The following is a 15327-nucleotide window of genomic DNA, read 5'->3' as shown; positions in this document are numbered from 1 at the left end:
GCCGCTGACTCCTGGGGTCCGGCTGGTGAATTCTGGGGTCTGGGTGATAGTAGTGTGGTCTGGCCAGTAGCTGTTGGGGTCCAGCTGGTAGGAGAAGGGTCAGGTTGGCAGCTCTTGGAGTTCAGCTGATGGGTGTAGGGTCTGGCTGGTGGCTCTTGGGGTCTGGCTGACAGGTGCAGGGTCCTGCTGGCAGCTCTAGGGGTCTCTGGTTGATGGATGTAGGGTCCGGCCGGTGGTTCTTGGGCTCTTGTAGCATCTGGCTGATGACTCTTGGGGTCCAGCTGATGGCTGTAGGGTCCAGCCGGAGGCTCTTGGGGTCCAGCTGATGGCTGTAGGGTCCAGCCGGAGGCTCTTGGGGTCCGGTTGGTGGGTGTAGGGTCCAGCCGGAGGCTCTTGGGGTCCGCCTGGCAGGCGTAGGGTGCAACCAGCAGCCCTTAGCATCCGTCTGATGGGTGTAGGGTCTGGCCGGTGGCTTTTGGGGTCCAGCTGGCAGCTCTCGGCGGGCAGCTGCTGGGAGCGGGACGCAGCCGCCAGCTTTCGGGGGCTCGGACCCTCGGGGGGGGGGGGGGACGCCGGCCCCTCTCGGCGGCAGCCCGGGCCGTCGGGGCCGGGGCCGGGCCCGGGGCTCCCCCGCCCGCCGCTCCCAGCAGCCCGCCGGGGCCGAGGGGAGGAGCGGGAACGGGCGGCGGCGGCGGCGGCGGCAGCGGCGGTGAGTGCCCGCGGCGGCGGCGAGGCGGGGTGGGGTTGAGCGCTCCCGGGCACCCGGGACGGCGACCGCCTCGGTCCCCGTGGCCACCGGCGGGGAACGGGGCCGCACCTGCCTCGGAGCATCCCCGGCAGGCGGGTGGGGGGGGGCGGGCAGTGGTTTTGGGGGATGCCCGTCGCGGATGCGGTACCGGGGAGGAGCGGGATGGGCTCTCCGGCAGCCCCCGGGGGTGAGAAAGGAGAGGTCCCGACCCCCGGTGGGACAAGCCCGGCGCTCCCCCCGCACCCCACGGCTGCCGACGAGTTGCGCCTGGCATCCCTAAAACGTACCCCAGGCTCCGAGCCGAGACGTGAACACCCCGAAAACATCGCTGCTCCGAAAGCACGGGGGCTGCGACCGGGCTCCCCCCCCCCGTCCCCAAGGGCTCCCCGGCTGGGCGCTGCCGGGGTCGGTTTACCGGAGCCCTTCTCGGCTCCGGGCGGCGGGCAGCATTTCCCAGCCAGCGGGTCGGGAACGGGAGCGCTTTTCCCGTGCCATCCATCATCCCCGCTGAAAGCCCGTTGACGTCAACCCTGTCCCATGCACACTGGTCCCCATCGGGAAAACGGGCATAGGGACTGGCGAAAGCGGGGTGTCCTGCCTGGGGAGGGCTTGCTTCGGGGCCTTATCCTCGCACCGAGCAGCCCACGTAACACCGGTGCTCACCTCTCCCCGGCGTCTCCAGCCTGTGCTTTGTACATCAGTTTGACTCTGCTCGATCCAGAGAGCCCGTTCTGCTCTCTGTGGTGTTTCGGGCAGGTGCTGTGGCCAGTTCTGTAGGGAAGTCCGTTAAAGAACTAGTGAGGAAGAGTGAAATGATGCCCCAGAATGGGAAGAGGCCCCTGTGCTGCTCCCTGCTTACTAAAACTGGGGTTACAGTAAGTGGGGAGAAGCCCGAGGGCAGCGTGGGCATCGCTTACCCCTCGGAGCAGGGGAGCACCCGAACGGGCATGGGCCTGGCCAGCCACTGCGTCTGCTGAGCTGCTGCGGAGCGATGGCTGCTCCGCACCTCGAAATGGTCCCCAGAGCCAGGGCCACCGCCTGGGTGCTCCCGCTGAGCTGCAGAATTGTCCCCGCGGGAGATGGTGGCCATGCCGGGCTGTGCGATGGCCAGTGCCCGCTCCCGGGGGTCCGGGAAGCATAGCGAGGGGTCTTTTGAGGCAGAGCAAAACAATTAGCCCTGGGCTGAATTGCATCACTTGGCATCCCGTGGGGCTGCGCTGTTTATTTCATTAGTGTGCTGAGAGCAGGAGCCTGCAGATCCCCTCGGGCCAGCGGCGTGGGGATGGGCTTTACTGCCAGGTACAGCAGCCCTGGGTTGTCCCTCCGGTGCAGGACAAGGGGCCACCTGCCCAAACCAGCCCTGGCACAGCCAGCTGCATCGCACGGCCCCTTCGCCGAGCAGCGGAGTGGCTGCTCCCGCACCTCTCACCTCCAGGCCCAGATTAGATGCGTGCCCGTTTCTTTCTACATCAACACCTCTTGAAAGCCAGGCCTTCTGCTGTGCTTACGCATCTCTGCCGAAGAGCGATGTACCTTCTCCGACATCCCTTTCCGAGGGCAAACTCCTGCCGCCTCCCACGTCCCAGCGCTCTTCTCTGCTGCACGGCACTCCCAGGCTCTCGCTTCGTCCCCATTTCAGCCCCGTCCTTGCAGCACTGGTCGCAATAGCCTTTGTGGGACATGGACAGAGGATGAGATCACAGCATCTTGGTCTGCCCCTTGCTTGGCCCCTTGCACCCCAAGTCAGGGGGCAAACCCAGCTTCCCCTGCACACCCCAGGTCCGTCCTCCTGCAGCTTCTGCTGCCCCTTGAGCTCAGCCGAGTCAGCCCCTGAGGATCGGGCCCCCCGTGGGCTCACGCCTGCTCTTGCTGCGGCACGGCCCGACGGGAAGCGTCACATTGATGCAAGATGCAGTTTAAGGTTATGAAAATGCCTAATTTTCCTGCTTATTAAAACCCAAGCCGTGTGGTACCATCTCCTTGCATCCATTTCAATGCACTTAAAATGTTTTGTCACAGCATCTCAAATAGCAGGGAAACAGGCTCATTTAGTAATTATTTTAAAGTGATTTAGCGCAGGGTTGACAGCCCTGCTGACACGTCATGCTTGCTGCCTGCTGGGTTCAGGGGCTCCCCGCCTGCCCCGGGATGCTGTGTCAGACCACGGAGGGATCACGGTGGGAAGCCTCCACGGGCTCCTCATCCTTCCCACAGACAAAGAGACTCCCGGAGCTGGAGGTCTCTAGCCTGCAAATAGTGAATTGCAGCTATTTTAGTTGTTGGGTGGTGGAGCGATGCGAGAGCATTTGGCCTTCGCTTCGGGCACGCTCATGCATCGCCCCTCTCCCCAGCCAAGGCACACCTGAGCTCTGGTGAGCAGCACCTCGCTGGGAGCAGCCGCTCCGGTGCCCCATCGGCCCGTCCTCCTGCTCTGCTGGAGATGCGGGTGCTGGCCCAGGAGAGCTGCCCAGGCTTCTCTCGCCAGGTTGGGCGCAGACCGTGGCGAAGCGATGAGTGTTTGACGCAGGCAGTGCCAGGCTCCCACCGTCTCTTGGCATCACTCCGGCTCCCAGAAGTCTTCCTATGGCAAGCAAGTTTTCTGCTGATCCCTGAAGAAGCTTTGCTATAATAGTGCAGTCTTAGCATTTAAAAAGCAACTTTTTCTGCAAACAGCCTGCCTTACCCCCTCCCTCCCGCTGGGCTCTGGAGGAAGCTCAGACCTGCGGGCTGGATGCAGCTGGGCAGGGTGGATCGGACCCGGTCAGACAGGGTCTGGACTGCTGGCACCAAGCTGTCACAGGGCCACGTTCACCGTCCTGCCGCTGGACACAGAGCTGGGGGGACCATGGGGTGTGTGGGTGGGTTTGGTCACCCATCCTGGAGCTGTGGGGCCAGCGGCTTGGTCCTGGGGAGCCCAACACAGGGCTGTGGCGTTGGGCACCTCTGCTGCAGACTAGCTTAAGTGACCAGGGGCAGAATATGGTCAGTACTTGGGTTTGAACCCAAGCGGACTTCAGAGCCCTCGGCCCATGTGGGATACAGAGTCCCTGAAAGGCAAAGCGATATTTGCTAATACAGAAAGGGGAGCGAAAGGGGGGGCTGTTGGGTGCTGGCTGCCAGTGGAAGGAAATCAGATGTTCTCTGCAAGAAGAGGAGCGCTGGTAGGAGCAGCAGAAAGCCAGAGCTGATAGCAGTCCTTCCCCTGGAGGAAGCAGCTCCATGAAATATTGATGGGATTCACACACAGCAGACGAGTGGTGTGAGCTGCATTGCAGAGCTCGGAGCCGTGCAGCCGGGAAGGCAGCGGCTGCTGGGTAACGGGAAAAGCTCCTTTCCACAGCCCCTCCGTGCCGGTGGAGACTGGTACCAGCCCCAGCCCTGTCGCGGTGGTGCGAGCCCTCAGTGCCCAAGCACCAGGCGAAGGTTTGGGGTCTGAGCACAGATGATCCCATCCCAGACCCATCTCACAGGCCACCAAAGGCTCTGGGCTGGTTTCTTACGTCCCCGCTGCCTCCCCATGGAAGTGGCCCAGTTTTCGGGGCCGCGTGGCTGTGGCATCACGCTACCCAAGGCGGCTGCTGGCACCATCCGTGGGCCTGGTCGTGCACGTCTCCAGCGAGGTCCTGCTCCCTCCCAAGTTGCCCATCATGGCCAAAACCAGCACCAGGGTGCAGTCAGCGCAGAGGCACTGAACTCTGCCCTGCAGGAGCTTGGTCCAGGCAGCATTTCTGCGGGATGAGACCGGACCGTCGGGGATCCCCCGGTGCTTGCCGCAGTGCCATGAGCCCTCGTTCGCTGGGTAGCTAACCCAACAGGCTGGGCTCGGCGGGAACTGGCCATCCCCCAGCCGCAGCCCCGCCGGGTGGCTTTTGCTCCTCTGATTCTTTTATGTTGCCTGGGAAACAACAGGATTCAGCACAGATCTGATTTAACCGAGCAGCAGACGTCATGCAGGGACGTGGGGGAAAGGGACGGTGTGGTCAGGGCACCAGCCCTGGGCTCCTGGCATCTCAAGAGGGGGCTTAGCCCAAGATCAGGCCACCAGGCAGGTGCAGACATGGGTGCCCCCAGCTCCCACACCTGTACCCCCACCCATTGAAAGACAGCCATGAGGTGGGTGCAGGAAGATGCTGTGTTCCTGCCTGTCCCTCCTGGAGATACTCAGTTCCCTGTCCTGGTGCTCCCGGACGGATCCAGTCTGCCAGGAGCATCACTTCTGCTGGAGCTGCGGCACCAGGCTGGCTGGAGATGTGGAGATGGATACGTGCTTTGTGAATGGGGATGGCAAGTAAATTACCACGGCCGAGGTGTGGACACAGCCGGGACTGAGGAATATGCACGCTCCAGCATGGGACAGTCGGTTCTTCTGTGTCATTGCTGCACTGGAGACCCACACACAGGGCTGCAGCTCCAATTATCTCTTGCTCTGGGTCCCAGCGGTGCTCCCCATCCGTCCCCATGCACAGGAAAGGCACGGCAGCGCAGAGGAGACCGCTCAGAGCAGAAAGGCTGTTCAGACCCGACCTGCTCCCAGGCTTGAGGAATACCATCCCACTGCTTATCCCAGAAGAGATGCGATGCATTGCTTGGGTCACTGGAAGAGCTGGTCTCCATGAAGCCATCTCTCGGCCCTTGGGGACATCCCCAGGCCACAGCATTGGCCGCTGTTACCACCATCCCATCAGCAGGTCTGTGCAGGGGACCGAGCTCTTCACCCACACTACGACCACCAGCACTTCCCATCCTGATGGAAAGCCTCCGGTTGCTGCAGACAGACCAGGCTGCACGGCCGCCTTCTCGGCAGAGCACACCGACACAAGCAGGTCCTGGTGCTGCTCTGCCATCCCTCCCGCAGAGCAGCTCCGGTGTTTTGTCCTCCTGCTCCCAGCCAAGTGCAGGCAGCTGCCTTTTGGAGAATCATCTGGACTGGAGCAACCCGGCAGGAGCATGCCCTGGGGTTTGCCCCATGGACCTCCTCCTCTTCATCCTCCCAGGCGCAGGCTTGCTAAACCTCGCTCGCACAACAGTCAGGCCTTTTTCCAGGTGCACGGGCAGGGGCTGGCATGGGCTGGAGCACCCTCGGGCAGGACCTGCTCCCGCAGGATCCCGGAGCACAGCCCCCCGGCTTGGCCCCATCCCAACTTCTCCCTTCTAAGCTCCACTTTTCCTACAAATGGAGTGCATTTGGATCCATCCTTTAATTTCAAGGTTTCTGTTTCCTGTGGAGGTTGTGCAGGAGGATTAATGCTGTGCCTGCAGCAAGTTTCAGCCAGAACATAACTTTTGTGACCTGCCTGAGCAATGAGATGCTTAAATCCAGTAGCTGCAGTTACTTGCAAGTTCTCAGCTTGTCTGCACTGAATTACACCTCTTGCTGGGCAATTAAATTTATATGAGCAACTGCCTATCAAACCTGAAGTAATTAATTAGAATTAAGTACTTTTAGGGGAAACAAGCCCTTGCCTTACTTCCTAATGCAAGGAGGAGCATGTGCTTGTGAGCTGTGCTGGTGTGGCTCGCCCCAGTGCGTTGTGCCATGCTCAGGACTGGCAGGGCCTCGTAGCGGCAGCTCTAGCAAGCTTTTCTATCCCCAAAAGTGCTGATTTTAGGGCCTACCTGCTCCAGAAGTCAGCAGTATTTCAGTCTTCTCTCTCTCCAGGCTGGAGGCAGCCCCGGCTTGGGGGGGCCGGGGGCTGCAAGGGCAGCCCAGAGGTAAGAGGACCTGCTGCCCCACTGCCGGAGCTTTCCAACTCCCTCTCTCCCTGGGGACACCCACTCTGAGGGAGCAGACGGCCCCCAAAATCCCTCTGCCTCCTTCCCTGGCAAGGCAGCATCCCAGCCAGCCCCACCATGCTCATTTATCACTTCCCTCCTCCTCCTCCTCCTCCCCACCTACCATCAGGTGCCCTTCCCCACCTGTGTGGGGGCACCCGCTGGGCTCTTCCCTCCTTCCCCAGAGCTTTTGCCAAAGCACCCAATTTTCCCCATCAATATTTTGCCCCTCGTTTCTATTTCAGTGGGATATTTGGGGCCAGGGCACCCTTGCAGCCCCGGGGTTGTTCCTCACCACGTGCAGCCCCTGACACCGTCCGGTCACTGGGATGCACCAGCAGTGGGGCTGTACAGCCCCGTCTGCTCCCTGGGGTCACCTGCAACCCCCCCCCCCTCCGTGCTACCTTGCTCCCCACTTTTCCCAGCTCTGTCATCCCCCAGCAAGTCCGTGACACCCAGCTGGGGGGACCCAGCGGGGTCGTAGGGCACCCAAAGCCTGGCACAGGGGTGCCCCCCCACCCCACCGAGGCGCATCCCACCCCGCTGGACCGCTCTGCCCCTGCTTGGGGCTGGGAGGAGAACTGGGTCAGCGATGTAACCATGGAGATGCTGAAGGAGATGCTGAAGCAGCTCCAGCACAGCCCCGCTCTCCAGAACCCTTTAAAGATTAACCAGACCCGTCACCCTCCGTCTCCAGCAGCCGGGGATGGGGCTGGGGGGCTGAGCCTCCTCGGCGGGGAGAGCTGCCCAGTCCTCCTCCACCTGCGCAGGGCGGTAAGATGCCTCCGTCTCCTTTTTTCCTTTGGGGTGCCAGTGTGGGGAGGGCAGGGCTCGGCCCAGGCAGCCTCGCCGGGGTTCCTGCGCCGCAGCGGCGATCAAAATGCAACAGGGAACCCGTTTTCCAGCCGGTGGTGCTTGTCTGCGCGTTGTGCATCGGCGTCGGGCGCCGGCTGCGTGTCCGCCAAGCAGCGGAGCAGCCGGGGGGATGCTACAGCCATGACACCTCTCCCGGTTGCTCAGTCGGTGCCCGGTGGCTCCGGGCATCTTGCAGCTATCCCAGCCCACGGGGGGAACCGGGACTGGCTGGCTGGAGAACTTCTTGGTGCTCGTGGTGGTGGTCGTCGTTTCCCGCAAGGAGGGTGCGTGGCGGCGGTAAGCGCTGGTGGGGGCTGCGGGTGCTGCCCCCCACCCCGGCGGCTCGGGGATGTGTTTCTGTGGCAGGGAAGGAAGGGGCTTGCATGCGATCGTGCTGGAGCGTCGCTGTCGTTTGCTCTGCGAATCCTGGTGTTTTGCAACATAGAGAATAAATAAAATACAAGGGGGGGTGTGAAGGAAAACCTGGTGCCATTCCCTGAATCCCCCACCCGCTGCTGGGGAACGGGAGCTGGGGGCAGAGGCAGCATCAGGGCTGCCTGTGCCAGGCGAGGATGCTGTCGCGGTGCTGAGGCCGGCTCGGCGGTGGGAGCCGCGGGCTCCAGTGCTCGGGCACGGTCTCCGGCTCAGCTTGTCTCAGCAGCGAGCGCTGGGCACCTCCCCGATCTCCCTGTCCGGCACCCGCTCTCCGCAGAGGCCAGAAGCAGATTGTGAAAAGAGATAAGGGGTAAAATTAAGGGCAGAGTAAAGAAAATCCTTCCTTTGGGCTGAGGAGCGTGTGCTCCGCTTCCTTTGCGGTGGATTATCCTTGTGTGTGTTGCATTGGAAATGATACCATTAGCGCTGTGCTCTCCTGATCTAATTTGCTTCCACCAGAGCCCGGTGCTCTGCTGGCAGCTGAAGCGCCGAGCGGGGAGAACAGCAGCAGGAGCCTTTTGTGTTTTCCTGACCATACAAATAACAGGGCTTGGTTGTGCCACAGCTTTTCTCACCCGTAACGCCACATGGAGAGGCCTGAGCTGGGCACCGTGCCCTCATGGAAAGGGACGCGCACTTGTTTAGGCACAGTCTGACATCAGGTTTGCAGGTGGGGAAACTGAGGCACGAGGAAGGGAAGCGGCGTGCGACAGAGGGTGCACTGGGGAAGTGCTTGGGATCCATTTCTCGCGGCAGGCGCTTCCTAAGAGAAACCCCAGCCCTCGCGAGCGGCCGCAGCAGGTTTGGAGCCCGGAGGGCTCCTGGAGAGCGGCGGGTGGCATCGGAAGATGTTCATCCCAAAGGTCCCGGCTCAGCCCCGACCCCTCCTCGAGCAGATGCTGAGCGTAGGGCAAGCGCTGCTGGCTGCTCTCGCCCATCTCGGCTTCCCATCGGCACACGGCCACTCCGGGGTGGCTCCAGGCTGCGGAGCTGGTGCCGACGGCTTCATCCGAGGGGCTTGAGCCCTCGTGCAAGCGTCTGTTCAGCAGCGAGGGCAGAAAATCCCACACGCGTACAGGAGGGGAAGCACGTGCTATGGTCCTGGCACATCCCAAATCTTGCCAAACGCAAGCAGCCGTGCCGGGGTCCCGCTCAGCAACAAGCACCGCTGGGTGTGAGGAGCGGAGGGTGAAAGCAGTGGGTCACTGCGCTCGCCTGAGGGAGCCTGGGCAGAGCAGGGGAGGAAAACACCAGCCAGAAGGGAAACGTGGAACGGCTGCTGCTCTCTGGGAGCTCATTAATGATATCAATGACTAATTGCCCACTTGCCCCTGTTTGCATCCCTTCTGTAATTGATAAATCTGCGAGTTCAGCGGCGCTGGAGCTGAGCCTGCGGCTCCCGTCAGGTCTCAGCCCGACCGTGCCCCTGCGAAGCTCCTTCCCCTGATGGCAAGAGCCAGCAGAAGCCCCCCGCCTTGCCCCACTCCCCCATTCCCAGCCATAACTTATTCTCTGTGCTTGCGGCCGTCTCTCTCTCTTGAAAGAGAAATATTTTTCCAGGCGCTGCCTCCATCCATTATCATAAAGTGGCTTCACTTGGCCTGGAGTTAATAATTCACCTTTCCTTGGAAGATGGATGCTCCCATCCCACTGGAGTTTAAATATTCATGGGGAAGGGAAGGCAGGAACCGCGCGGGAGGTTTGGCAGCCTCGTCGCAGCCTCTGCCGCCAGCAAACAGCCCGGCACCCTCGGCGGATTCTGCGGGGCCCCTCCAGGCACCGTCTGCTGCCAGGGCTTCACCGTGGACCCCAGCAGCAGCCCGGCGTGGTTTGCTGGGCAGGGGGCTGGATCCAGCCCCCGTGGCAGGCAGCCATCTCGGGGTGGAGCAGAGGCATAGCCCGGAGCAGCACGTAGGGATGCTGCAGCCGCGGTTCGGAGAAGACGACGCGTGGGAGGAACTTTGCTGGTTGCAATTTTGGAGACCTGCAGCGGGGGTGGACGGGGCTGTCCCCAAGCATCAGGGTCCCCTCCTGCTCCCAAGCCAGGCGGGTTGGTGACACACCGAGCCCTCTGCCCACCGGTGGGTCGCTCCGGGACGGCAGGGGCTGCCTGGGTCCCACGGGGTGCTGGGGCAGGGCTGGTGGGTCCACCCCATGACCCGGCTGCATGGGGAGGGGGGTCCTGCACCCCTTCCCTCGCCGCACCCTGCCCCGACGGGTGGGGAAAAATGGTCCCGATGGGTTGTCCCACCTGAATTTCGTGGTGCTTTGGGGGACCGTCCATCCCCACGGGGCTGCTCCGGGTGTGACAGCAGTGACGTGGCCAGTGCCAGCGCCCAGCGTTGCTGGCCTTGACACATCCTCCGGCTTCCCCCCCCACCCCGCAGCTGATCCCACCCAGCAGAAGCGGGGCCGGCGAGCGCTCGAGCGGCTGACCATGTTCAACGGGGATGCCAGCTCCTCGGCGGCCAGGAATGTCGTCCGCAGCTCCAGCATCAGCGGCGAGATGTACAACATCGAGAAGAGCGCGCGGGGCAGCGCCGACTCCGTCACCGTCACCGCCAGCAAGAAGAGGCGCTCCAGCCTGGGTGCCAAGATGGTGGCCATCGTGGGGCTGTCCCAGTGGAGCAAGAGCACGCTGCAGCTCAACCAGACCGGTGAGCTACCGCGGCCCCCCCCCAACAGCGCTGCCAGACCCCCCCCCCCAGCTCGTCCCTTTGCTTTTAGGAGAGGTGCATGCTCCTGGCTGCCCAAAGCAATGCTCTAGCTGCCTGTGTCTGATGAAGACACCTAAAAAAGCCCGTTATAAATCCCCCCCCCGGCACACCGGTACTTCTCCAGGTGCCAAAATCATTTGCAAACCTGAGATGGGGATGTTGCCGGAGCTCGGCCTGCGTGGGGGGGTCTGGGCTCAGCGTCCCCCCACCAGTAATGGCCAGTCCCGGCTGCGGGCAGGGAGGGAACTCAAAGAAAGGACTTGTCAAACGGTCTGGCTCTGGGAAATATTTAAATGCTTAAAATAGCTTTTTAAAGGGCGGTGGAAGCAAAAAGCTCATTTTTAGTGCAGGCTTTTTCTCCAGTTATTGCTTTTTTATTCCGGTTCTTGTTGGCATTTTGTGATTCGGGAGATGTTCTATAAAGAGAGGAGTTAATTTGGAGTCCTCCAGCCCCGCACATCCAAGGTGTTTCTGAAGGGGTATAATTATCCCCAAAAGCCAAGCAAAAAGTGCCGGAGCCAGGCAGAACCGCACCTGGGGATGGCAGAACCGGGACCCTCCTGGCTGCCAGTGCCCGGGGGAGCAGCGCCCGCTCCAGGGGGGCTGCCAGGATCAGGCAAAGGCTTCCACAGGGGCAGCCCCGAATTAGCAGGGCAAACCTGACTCGCCCAGGAGCAGCCGTGGCGTGGTGCCGACACACACGTGCTAACGTGGCAGGAGCAGGGCTGCCGGCGATGCCAGGGCTGCCGGCAGTGCCAGGCCTGCTGGCGATGCCAGGGGTGGATGCTCGTGCCACACTCCTCCTCCTGCCATCTGCCACCGCCTGGGACACGTGGCGGTGGGGACGGTGTAACTGCGTGGAGAAACAGAGAACATCAGTCAGCGTCGGGGCCGTGCCCGCTTGCGGCGCTGGGGGTGCCCGTCCCCCGTGGCACAGGGACATCGGCCCGTGTCGATGGGGCGGTGGGGATTTTGGAGACCGGGAGGTGGGCTGGGATGGTGTCAGCACGTGTGAGCTGAGCGTGGCAGGTCTCAGCACGCGGGGGAGATAGCCGAGGTGCAGGTGGGGCTCTCGGCCGTGCAAAGGCACGATGGCGTTGGTGCTGAGCAAGGTCTGCGGGGAGACGGGGCTGGGACATGGCGGGGGGGGCACAGGCAGTCCACGGCTCTCCAGCACGGTGTGCATGGCACCGGGACATGTGCCCGTGCGGGGTCCTGCAGGATTTCATCCCCAGGGAAAGGTTGCATAAATCACAATGAATAACATACCGAAGGAAGGCAGGGAGCAGCGCGTGGGGAGGCTCTGGCCGTGCACGGCACGCGGTTCTTCCATCTGGTTTGACGCCCGTCCCGCAGGAGGGTCCGGGGGCAGCGAGCGCTTCCCGGGCTCACCCCCTGTCTCGGCTTCCAGAGGGTGGTCCCAAAAAGCTGCGCAGCAACATCCGGAGAAGCACGGAGACCGGCATCGCGGTGGAGATGAGGACCAGGGTCACCCGGCAAGGCAGCCGGGAGTCCACCGACGGCAGCACCAACAGCAACAGCTCCGACGGCACGTAAGGCACCGCGGGGGCACGGGAGCTGGGGCTGGGCACCCCTCCCTGTGCTCTCAGGGGGGAAAAAACCCCTCGCTTGAGACCCGGCAGCCCCACGCTCCGCAAAAGCCCTTTGGTCTCCTTGGCAGGTTCATCTTCCCCACGACCCGGCTGGGCGCCGAGAGCCAGTTCAGCGATTTTCTCGACGGGCTGGGGCCAGGCCAGCTGGTGGGGCGGCAGACGCTGGCCACCCCGCCGATGGGTGAGTGCCGGCCGAGGGTGGGGGTCCCTGCCCGGGGATGGGGGTACCGTCTCCAGCCCCGCAAAGCAAGGGCTGTGTCTCGCCCGGTGCGGGGCTGGGCAGGGCAAAAGGATGCTCCGGCAAGAGGCAAGGGGCTGCAGTGGTGGCGGAGGGGGGGAAGCGGCCGCGTGCTCTGGTTTCGGGGGTCGGGCTCGATTCCGGCAGCATCCCTTGCTGCCAAGCACGTGCCGGGTCGGTGCATGGCTTGCAAATGCTCTGGCCTTCCCCTGCTGCTCCCGTCGTCGGCTCCGCGAGGGGTGGGAATGTCCCGTGGAGGGCTCGGGGCAGGATACGTGCCGGGGAAAGCAGCAGCTCTGCTTTTTCCTGAGGCCTCTTCTGCCCCTCTGCTGTGCATCAGCTTCTCCTCCGAGCATCCCGCTGCAGAGGGGACCCAACAAAACCACGTTTTGTTCCATTTTTCCTTTTTAAATCCAAAATGGCTACAGAAAGTCACACCCTAAGTCTGAATTTCCAGCCAGCAGCAGCGTGTCCCCGGCTGCTCCCAGGGCACACCAAGGCGTCTGCCCCGTGTCCTGCTGAGGGGCCGGAGCTGCTGGGAATGGGGAGAGCTGCCCCGGGGGGTGGCCACAGGAACCCCCATCCTGACCCCCAGTCCCCCCAGCACAGGCCATCACTGGTCCTGCTGGCCCCCCCCATAAACCCCAGTGGGAGGGAAGGGAAGGGAAAGGGGGTGCTTGGACCCCGCTGGGTTTGCCCACCTTCCCGGGGAAGGGACAACATTGGCTTCCCTTGGGATGAGGTCCCGCAGTGCCCGCGGCATGCCGAATCCCTACGGCTCCTGCCGTTCCCCCACCGCGGCATCGGCTCGTTCCTCTGCTGCCGGCCGGTTCCTCGCGCAGCCCCTGGCGCTGGCCCCGAGTTGCTGTTGAAATGCCAAGTGTGTTTTGAGAACATCCAGGTTCATCTCGCTCCTATTAAACCCCGCTGGGACGTCAGCTCGCCCCTTCCCCGTCCCCACTCCCTCCCCGGGGCCACAAGGCAGCGAGCGACGGGGACCCACCGGCCAAGGGACATACGTACGTACGAGCAGGACAGCGTAAGTGGGAGAACAACTTCGCGCCAAGCTCAAGAGGTGCCCGGCCGCGTTTTTTCCCGCAGATGCTGCTCCGCAGGGAGCGGGGAAGGACCCTGGTGAAGTGCCCTGGGGAGTTGGGGGCTGGCGGCTGCTGGGGTGCTCAGCCACCGACCCCTCCTGCCCCAGCCTCTTCTGCCCTTGCCGAGGTCTTGTGGTTAATCCCAGCCCCTTTTCCCATCACAAGGGAAAAAAATCACCCTGCAAGGCTGCCGTGGGATGGAGCTGGCAGGGAGGGTGGGGAGGAGGGGGCTCTCGCCCGGTTCTCTCTTCGCTACTCAAATCCAAGCATCTTCACATCAGCTCGGCTTTGTCCTTCCTCCAAATTCACAATAAATCACACACCCGGTGGCAGGATGCTCGGTGTGCTTGAGCGCTGGGTGCTGAGGATGGGGGAGCAGGCAGTGGGGGGGGGGGGTGAAGGGGCTGCCAGCCCCGGAGACGACTTCTCCCACCTGCTTTTTGGCAGCACCAAAAGGGAGAGCTGGTGAGGACGCAGGGCTGCGGCCATCCCCGGTGGGAGATGGCCATCGGGGAGGGTGCTGAGCACGTCTCGTCCCTCCGCCCTAGGCGATGTCCACGTTGGCATGGCTGACCGGAACGGGCAGCTGGAGGTGGAGGTGATCCAGGCGAGGGGACTTATCCCGAAGATGGGCTCCAAGTCCATCCCTGGTAGGTGGCTGGGGAGGGAGCGGGTCGGGGACGGAGGGGAGGTGATGGAGAAGGGCACGGTGCCGGGACCATCACAGGAGCCTGCTCCAAATCACTGTTTCTCGCCCGTTTTCCAACGCAGCCACCTACGTGAAAGTTTACCTGTTGGAGAACGGCGTCTGCCTCGCCAAGAAGAAGACCAAGGTGGTGAAGAAAACCTGTGACCCGTCGTACCAGCAGCCTCTGCTCTTCGAGGAGAGCCCCCAGGGCAAAGTCCTGCAGGTGATGTACTCCCCCCCCCAAGATACTTGGGGACAGGGAGGCATTAGGGGAGCAAGGACAGGGCATAGAAACCAGCATCCTCACCGCTGTCCTTCAGACCACAGCCTCCCTACCCCAGTCGCGGCAGGTCCTTTCTGGCCGGGCACGCCGAGTTTGCCGAGTTTTCCCCAAAACTCCCAGCTGGCGAGCGGGGCAGCTCCCCTGACACCTCCTCTGCCCCGCAGGTGATCGTCTGGGGAGATTACGGGCGCATGGACCACAAGTGCTTCATGGGGATGGCCCAGATCATCTTGGAGGAGCTCGATCTCTCCAGCGCGGTCGCGGGCTGGTACAAACTCTTCCCCACCTCCTCGCTGGCCGACTCCAGCATCGGACCTCTGACGCGCCGTCTCTCCCAGTCCTCCCTGGAGAGTTCCACCAGCCCCTCCTGCCCGTAGGCGGCAGGTTGGTGGGAGAGGCTGGGAGGCGAAAGGAGACGTCCTGACCTACCAAAACTGTTAGTGGATAGCTGTAAATATCCTGTCCTATTTTTTTTTTTCTTTTTTTTTTTTTTTAAATCTCCTTCCTGAAACAAACCTGCTCTCGACACGCTCCTCCCCGAGCACGCATCCCGGTGCGCAGAGGGGGACGTTGGAGAGGGAGCGAGGGCTGTGTGTTTTGAGGCAGGGGGAAGGAGAAGTGAAAAAAAAAACCTCCCCCCCCCACCGTGAGGCAGACCGAGGGCTGCGACTGCCGACCGATCCCGAGACTGTTACCGCACCTCGTCCCGGCACCCCGTCGGAAAGGAATCGAAGCGACGTGTTTCTCTCCTGACCACCCAGCGAGAGCATCTCGGTCTGATTCATTCAGCACCGCTGCAAGCAGCATGTTGACGAGGTTTTTTTTTTTCCTTCGATTTCATTTCCTTGCCTCTGAGGAAAAGGTAGCTTTTCAAAGAAAAA

The 15327-nt window shown here is 62.5% G+C and overlaps 1 protein-coding gene across 2 annotated transcripts; it reads left to right on the top strand.

The window, feature by feature from the left end:
- Positions 1-678: 678 nt before the first annotated feature.
- On the top strand, positions 679-15327 carry RIMS3 (regulating synaptic membrane exocytosis 3). Of its 2 annotated transcripts, none has more exons than XM_052811330.1 (7): positions 679-709; positions 10198-10467; positions 11939-12080; positions 12209-12321; positions 14024-14125; positions 14247-14386; positions 14611-15327. In XM_052811330.1, the coding sequence occupies exons 2-7, from the start codon at positions 10248-10250 to the stop codon at positions 14821-14823; spliced, it is 930 nt and encodes a 309-aa protein (XP_052667290.1). In that variant the 5' UTR covers positions 679-709; positions 10198-10247; the 3' UTR covers positions 14824-15327. The 2 variants fall into 2 exon arrangements, with proteins under 2 accessions (XP_052667290.1, XP_052667291.1); XM_052811331.1 differs by lacking the exon at positions 679-709 and adding an exon at positions 7075-7294.

The sequence above is a fragment of the Harpia harpyja genome, chromosome 16 (genome assembly GCF_026419915.1).
Source record: "Harpia harpyja isolate bHarHar1 chromosome 16, bHarHar1 primary haplotype, whole genome shotgun sequence".
NCBI lineage: Eukaryota > Metazoa > Chordata > Aves > Accipitriformes > Accipitridae > Harpia > Harpia harpyja.
Note: the sequence above shows the minus strand (reverse complement) of the source record. Positions and strands in the feature narration are given on the sequence as shown.

Bases quoted from the DNA above. Each gene is read 5' to 3' on its own strand.
- RIMS3 (XM_052811330.1), top strand. From the start codon at position 10,248: ATGTTCAACGGGGATGCCAGCTCCTCGGCGGCCAGGAATGTCGTCCGC. The intron at 12,081-12,208 runs GTAAGGCACCGC...TCTCCTTGGCAG, and splicing joins AGCAACAGCTCCGACGGCAC to GTTCATCTTCCCCACGACCC. The intron at 14,387-14,610 runs GTGATGTACTCC...TCTGCCCCGCAG, and splicing joins CCCAGGGCAAAGTCCTGCAG to GTGATCGTCTGGGGAGATTA.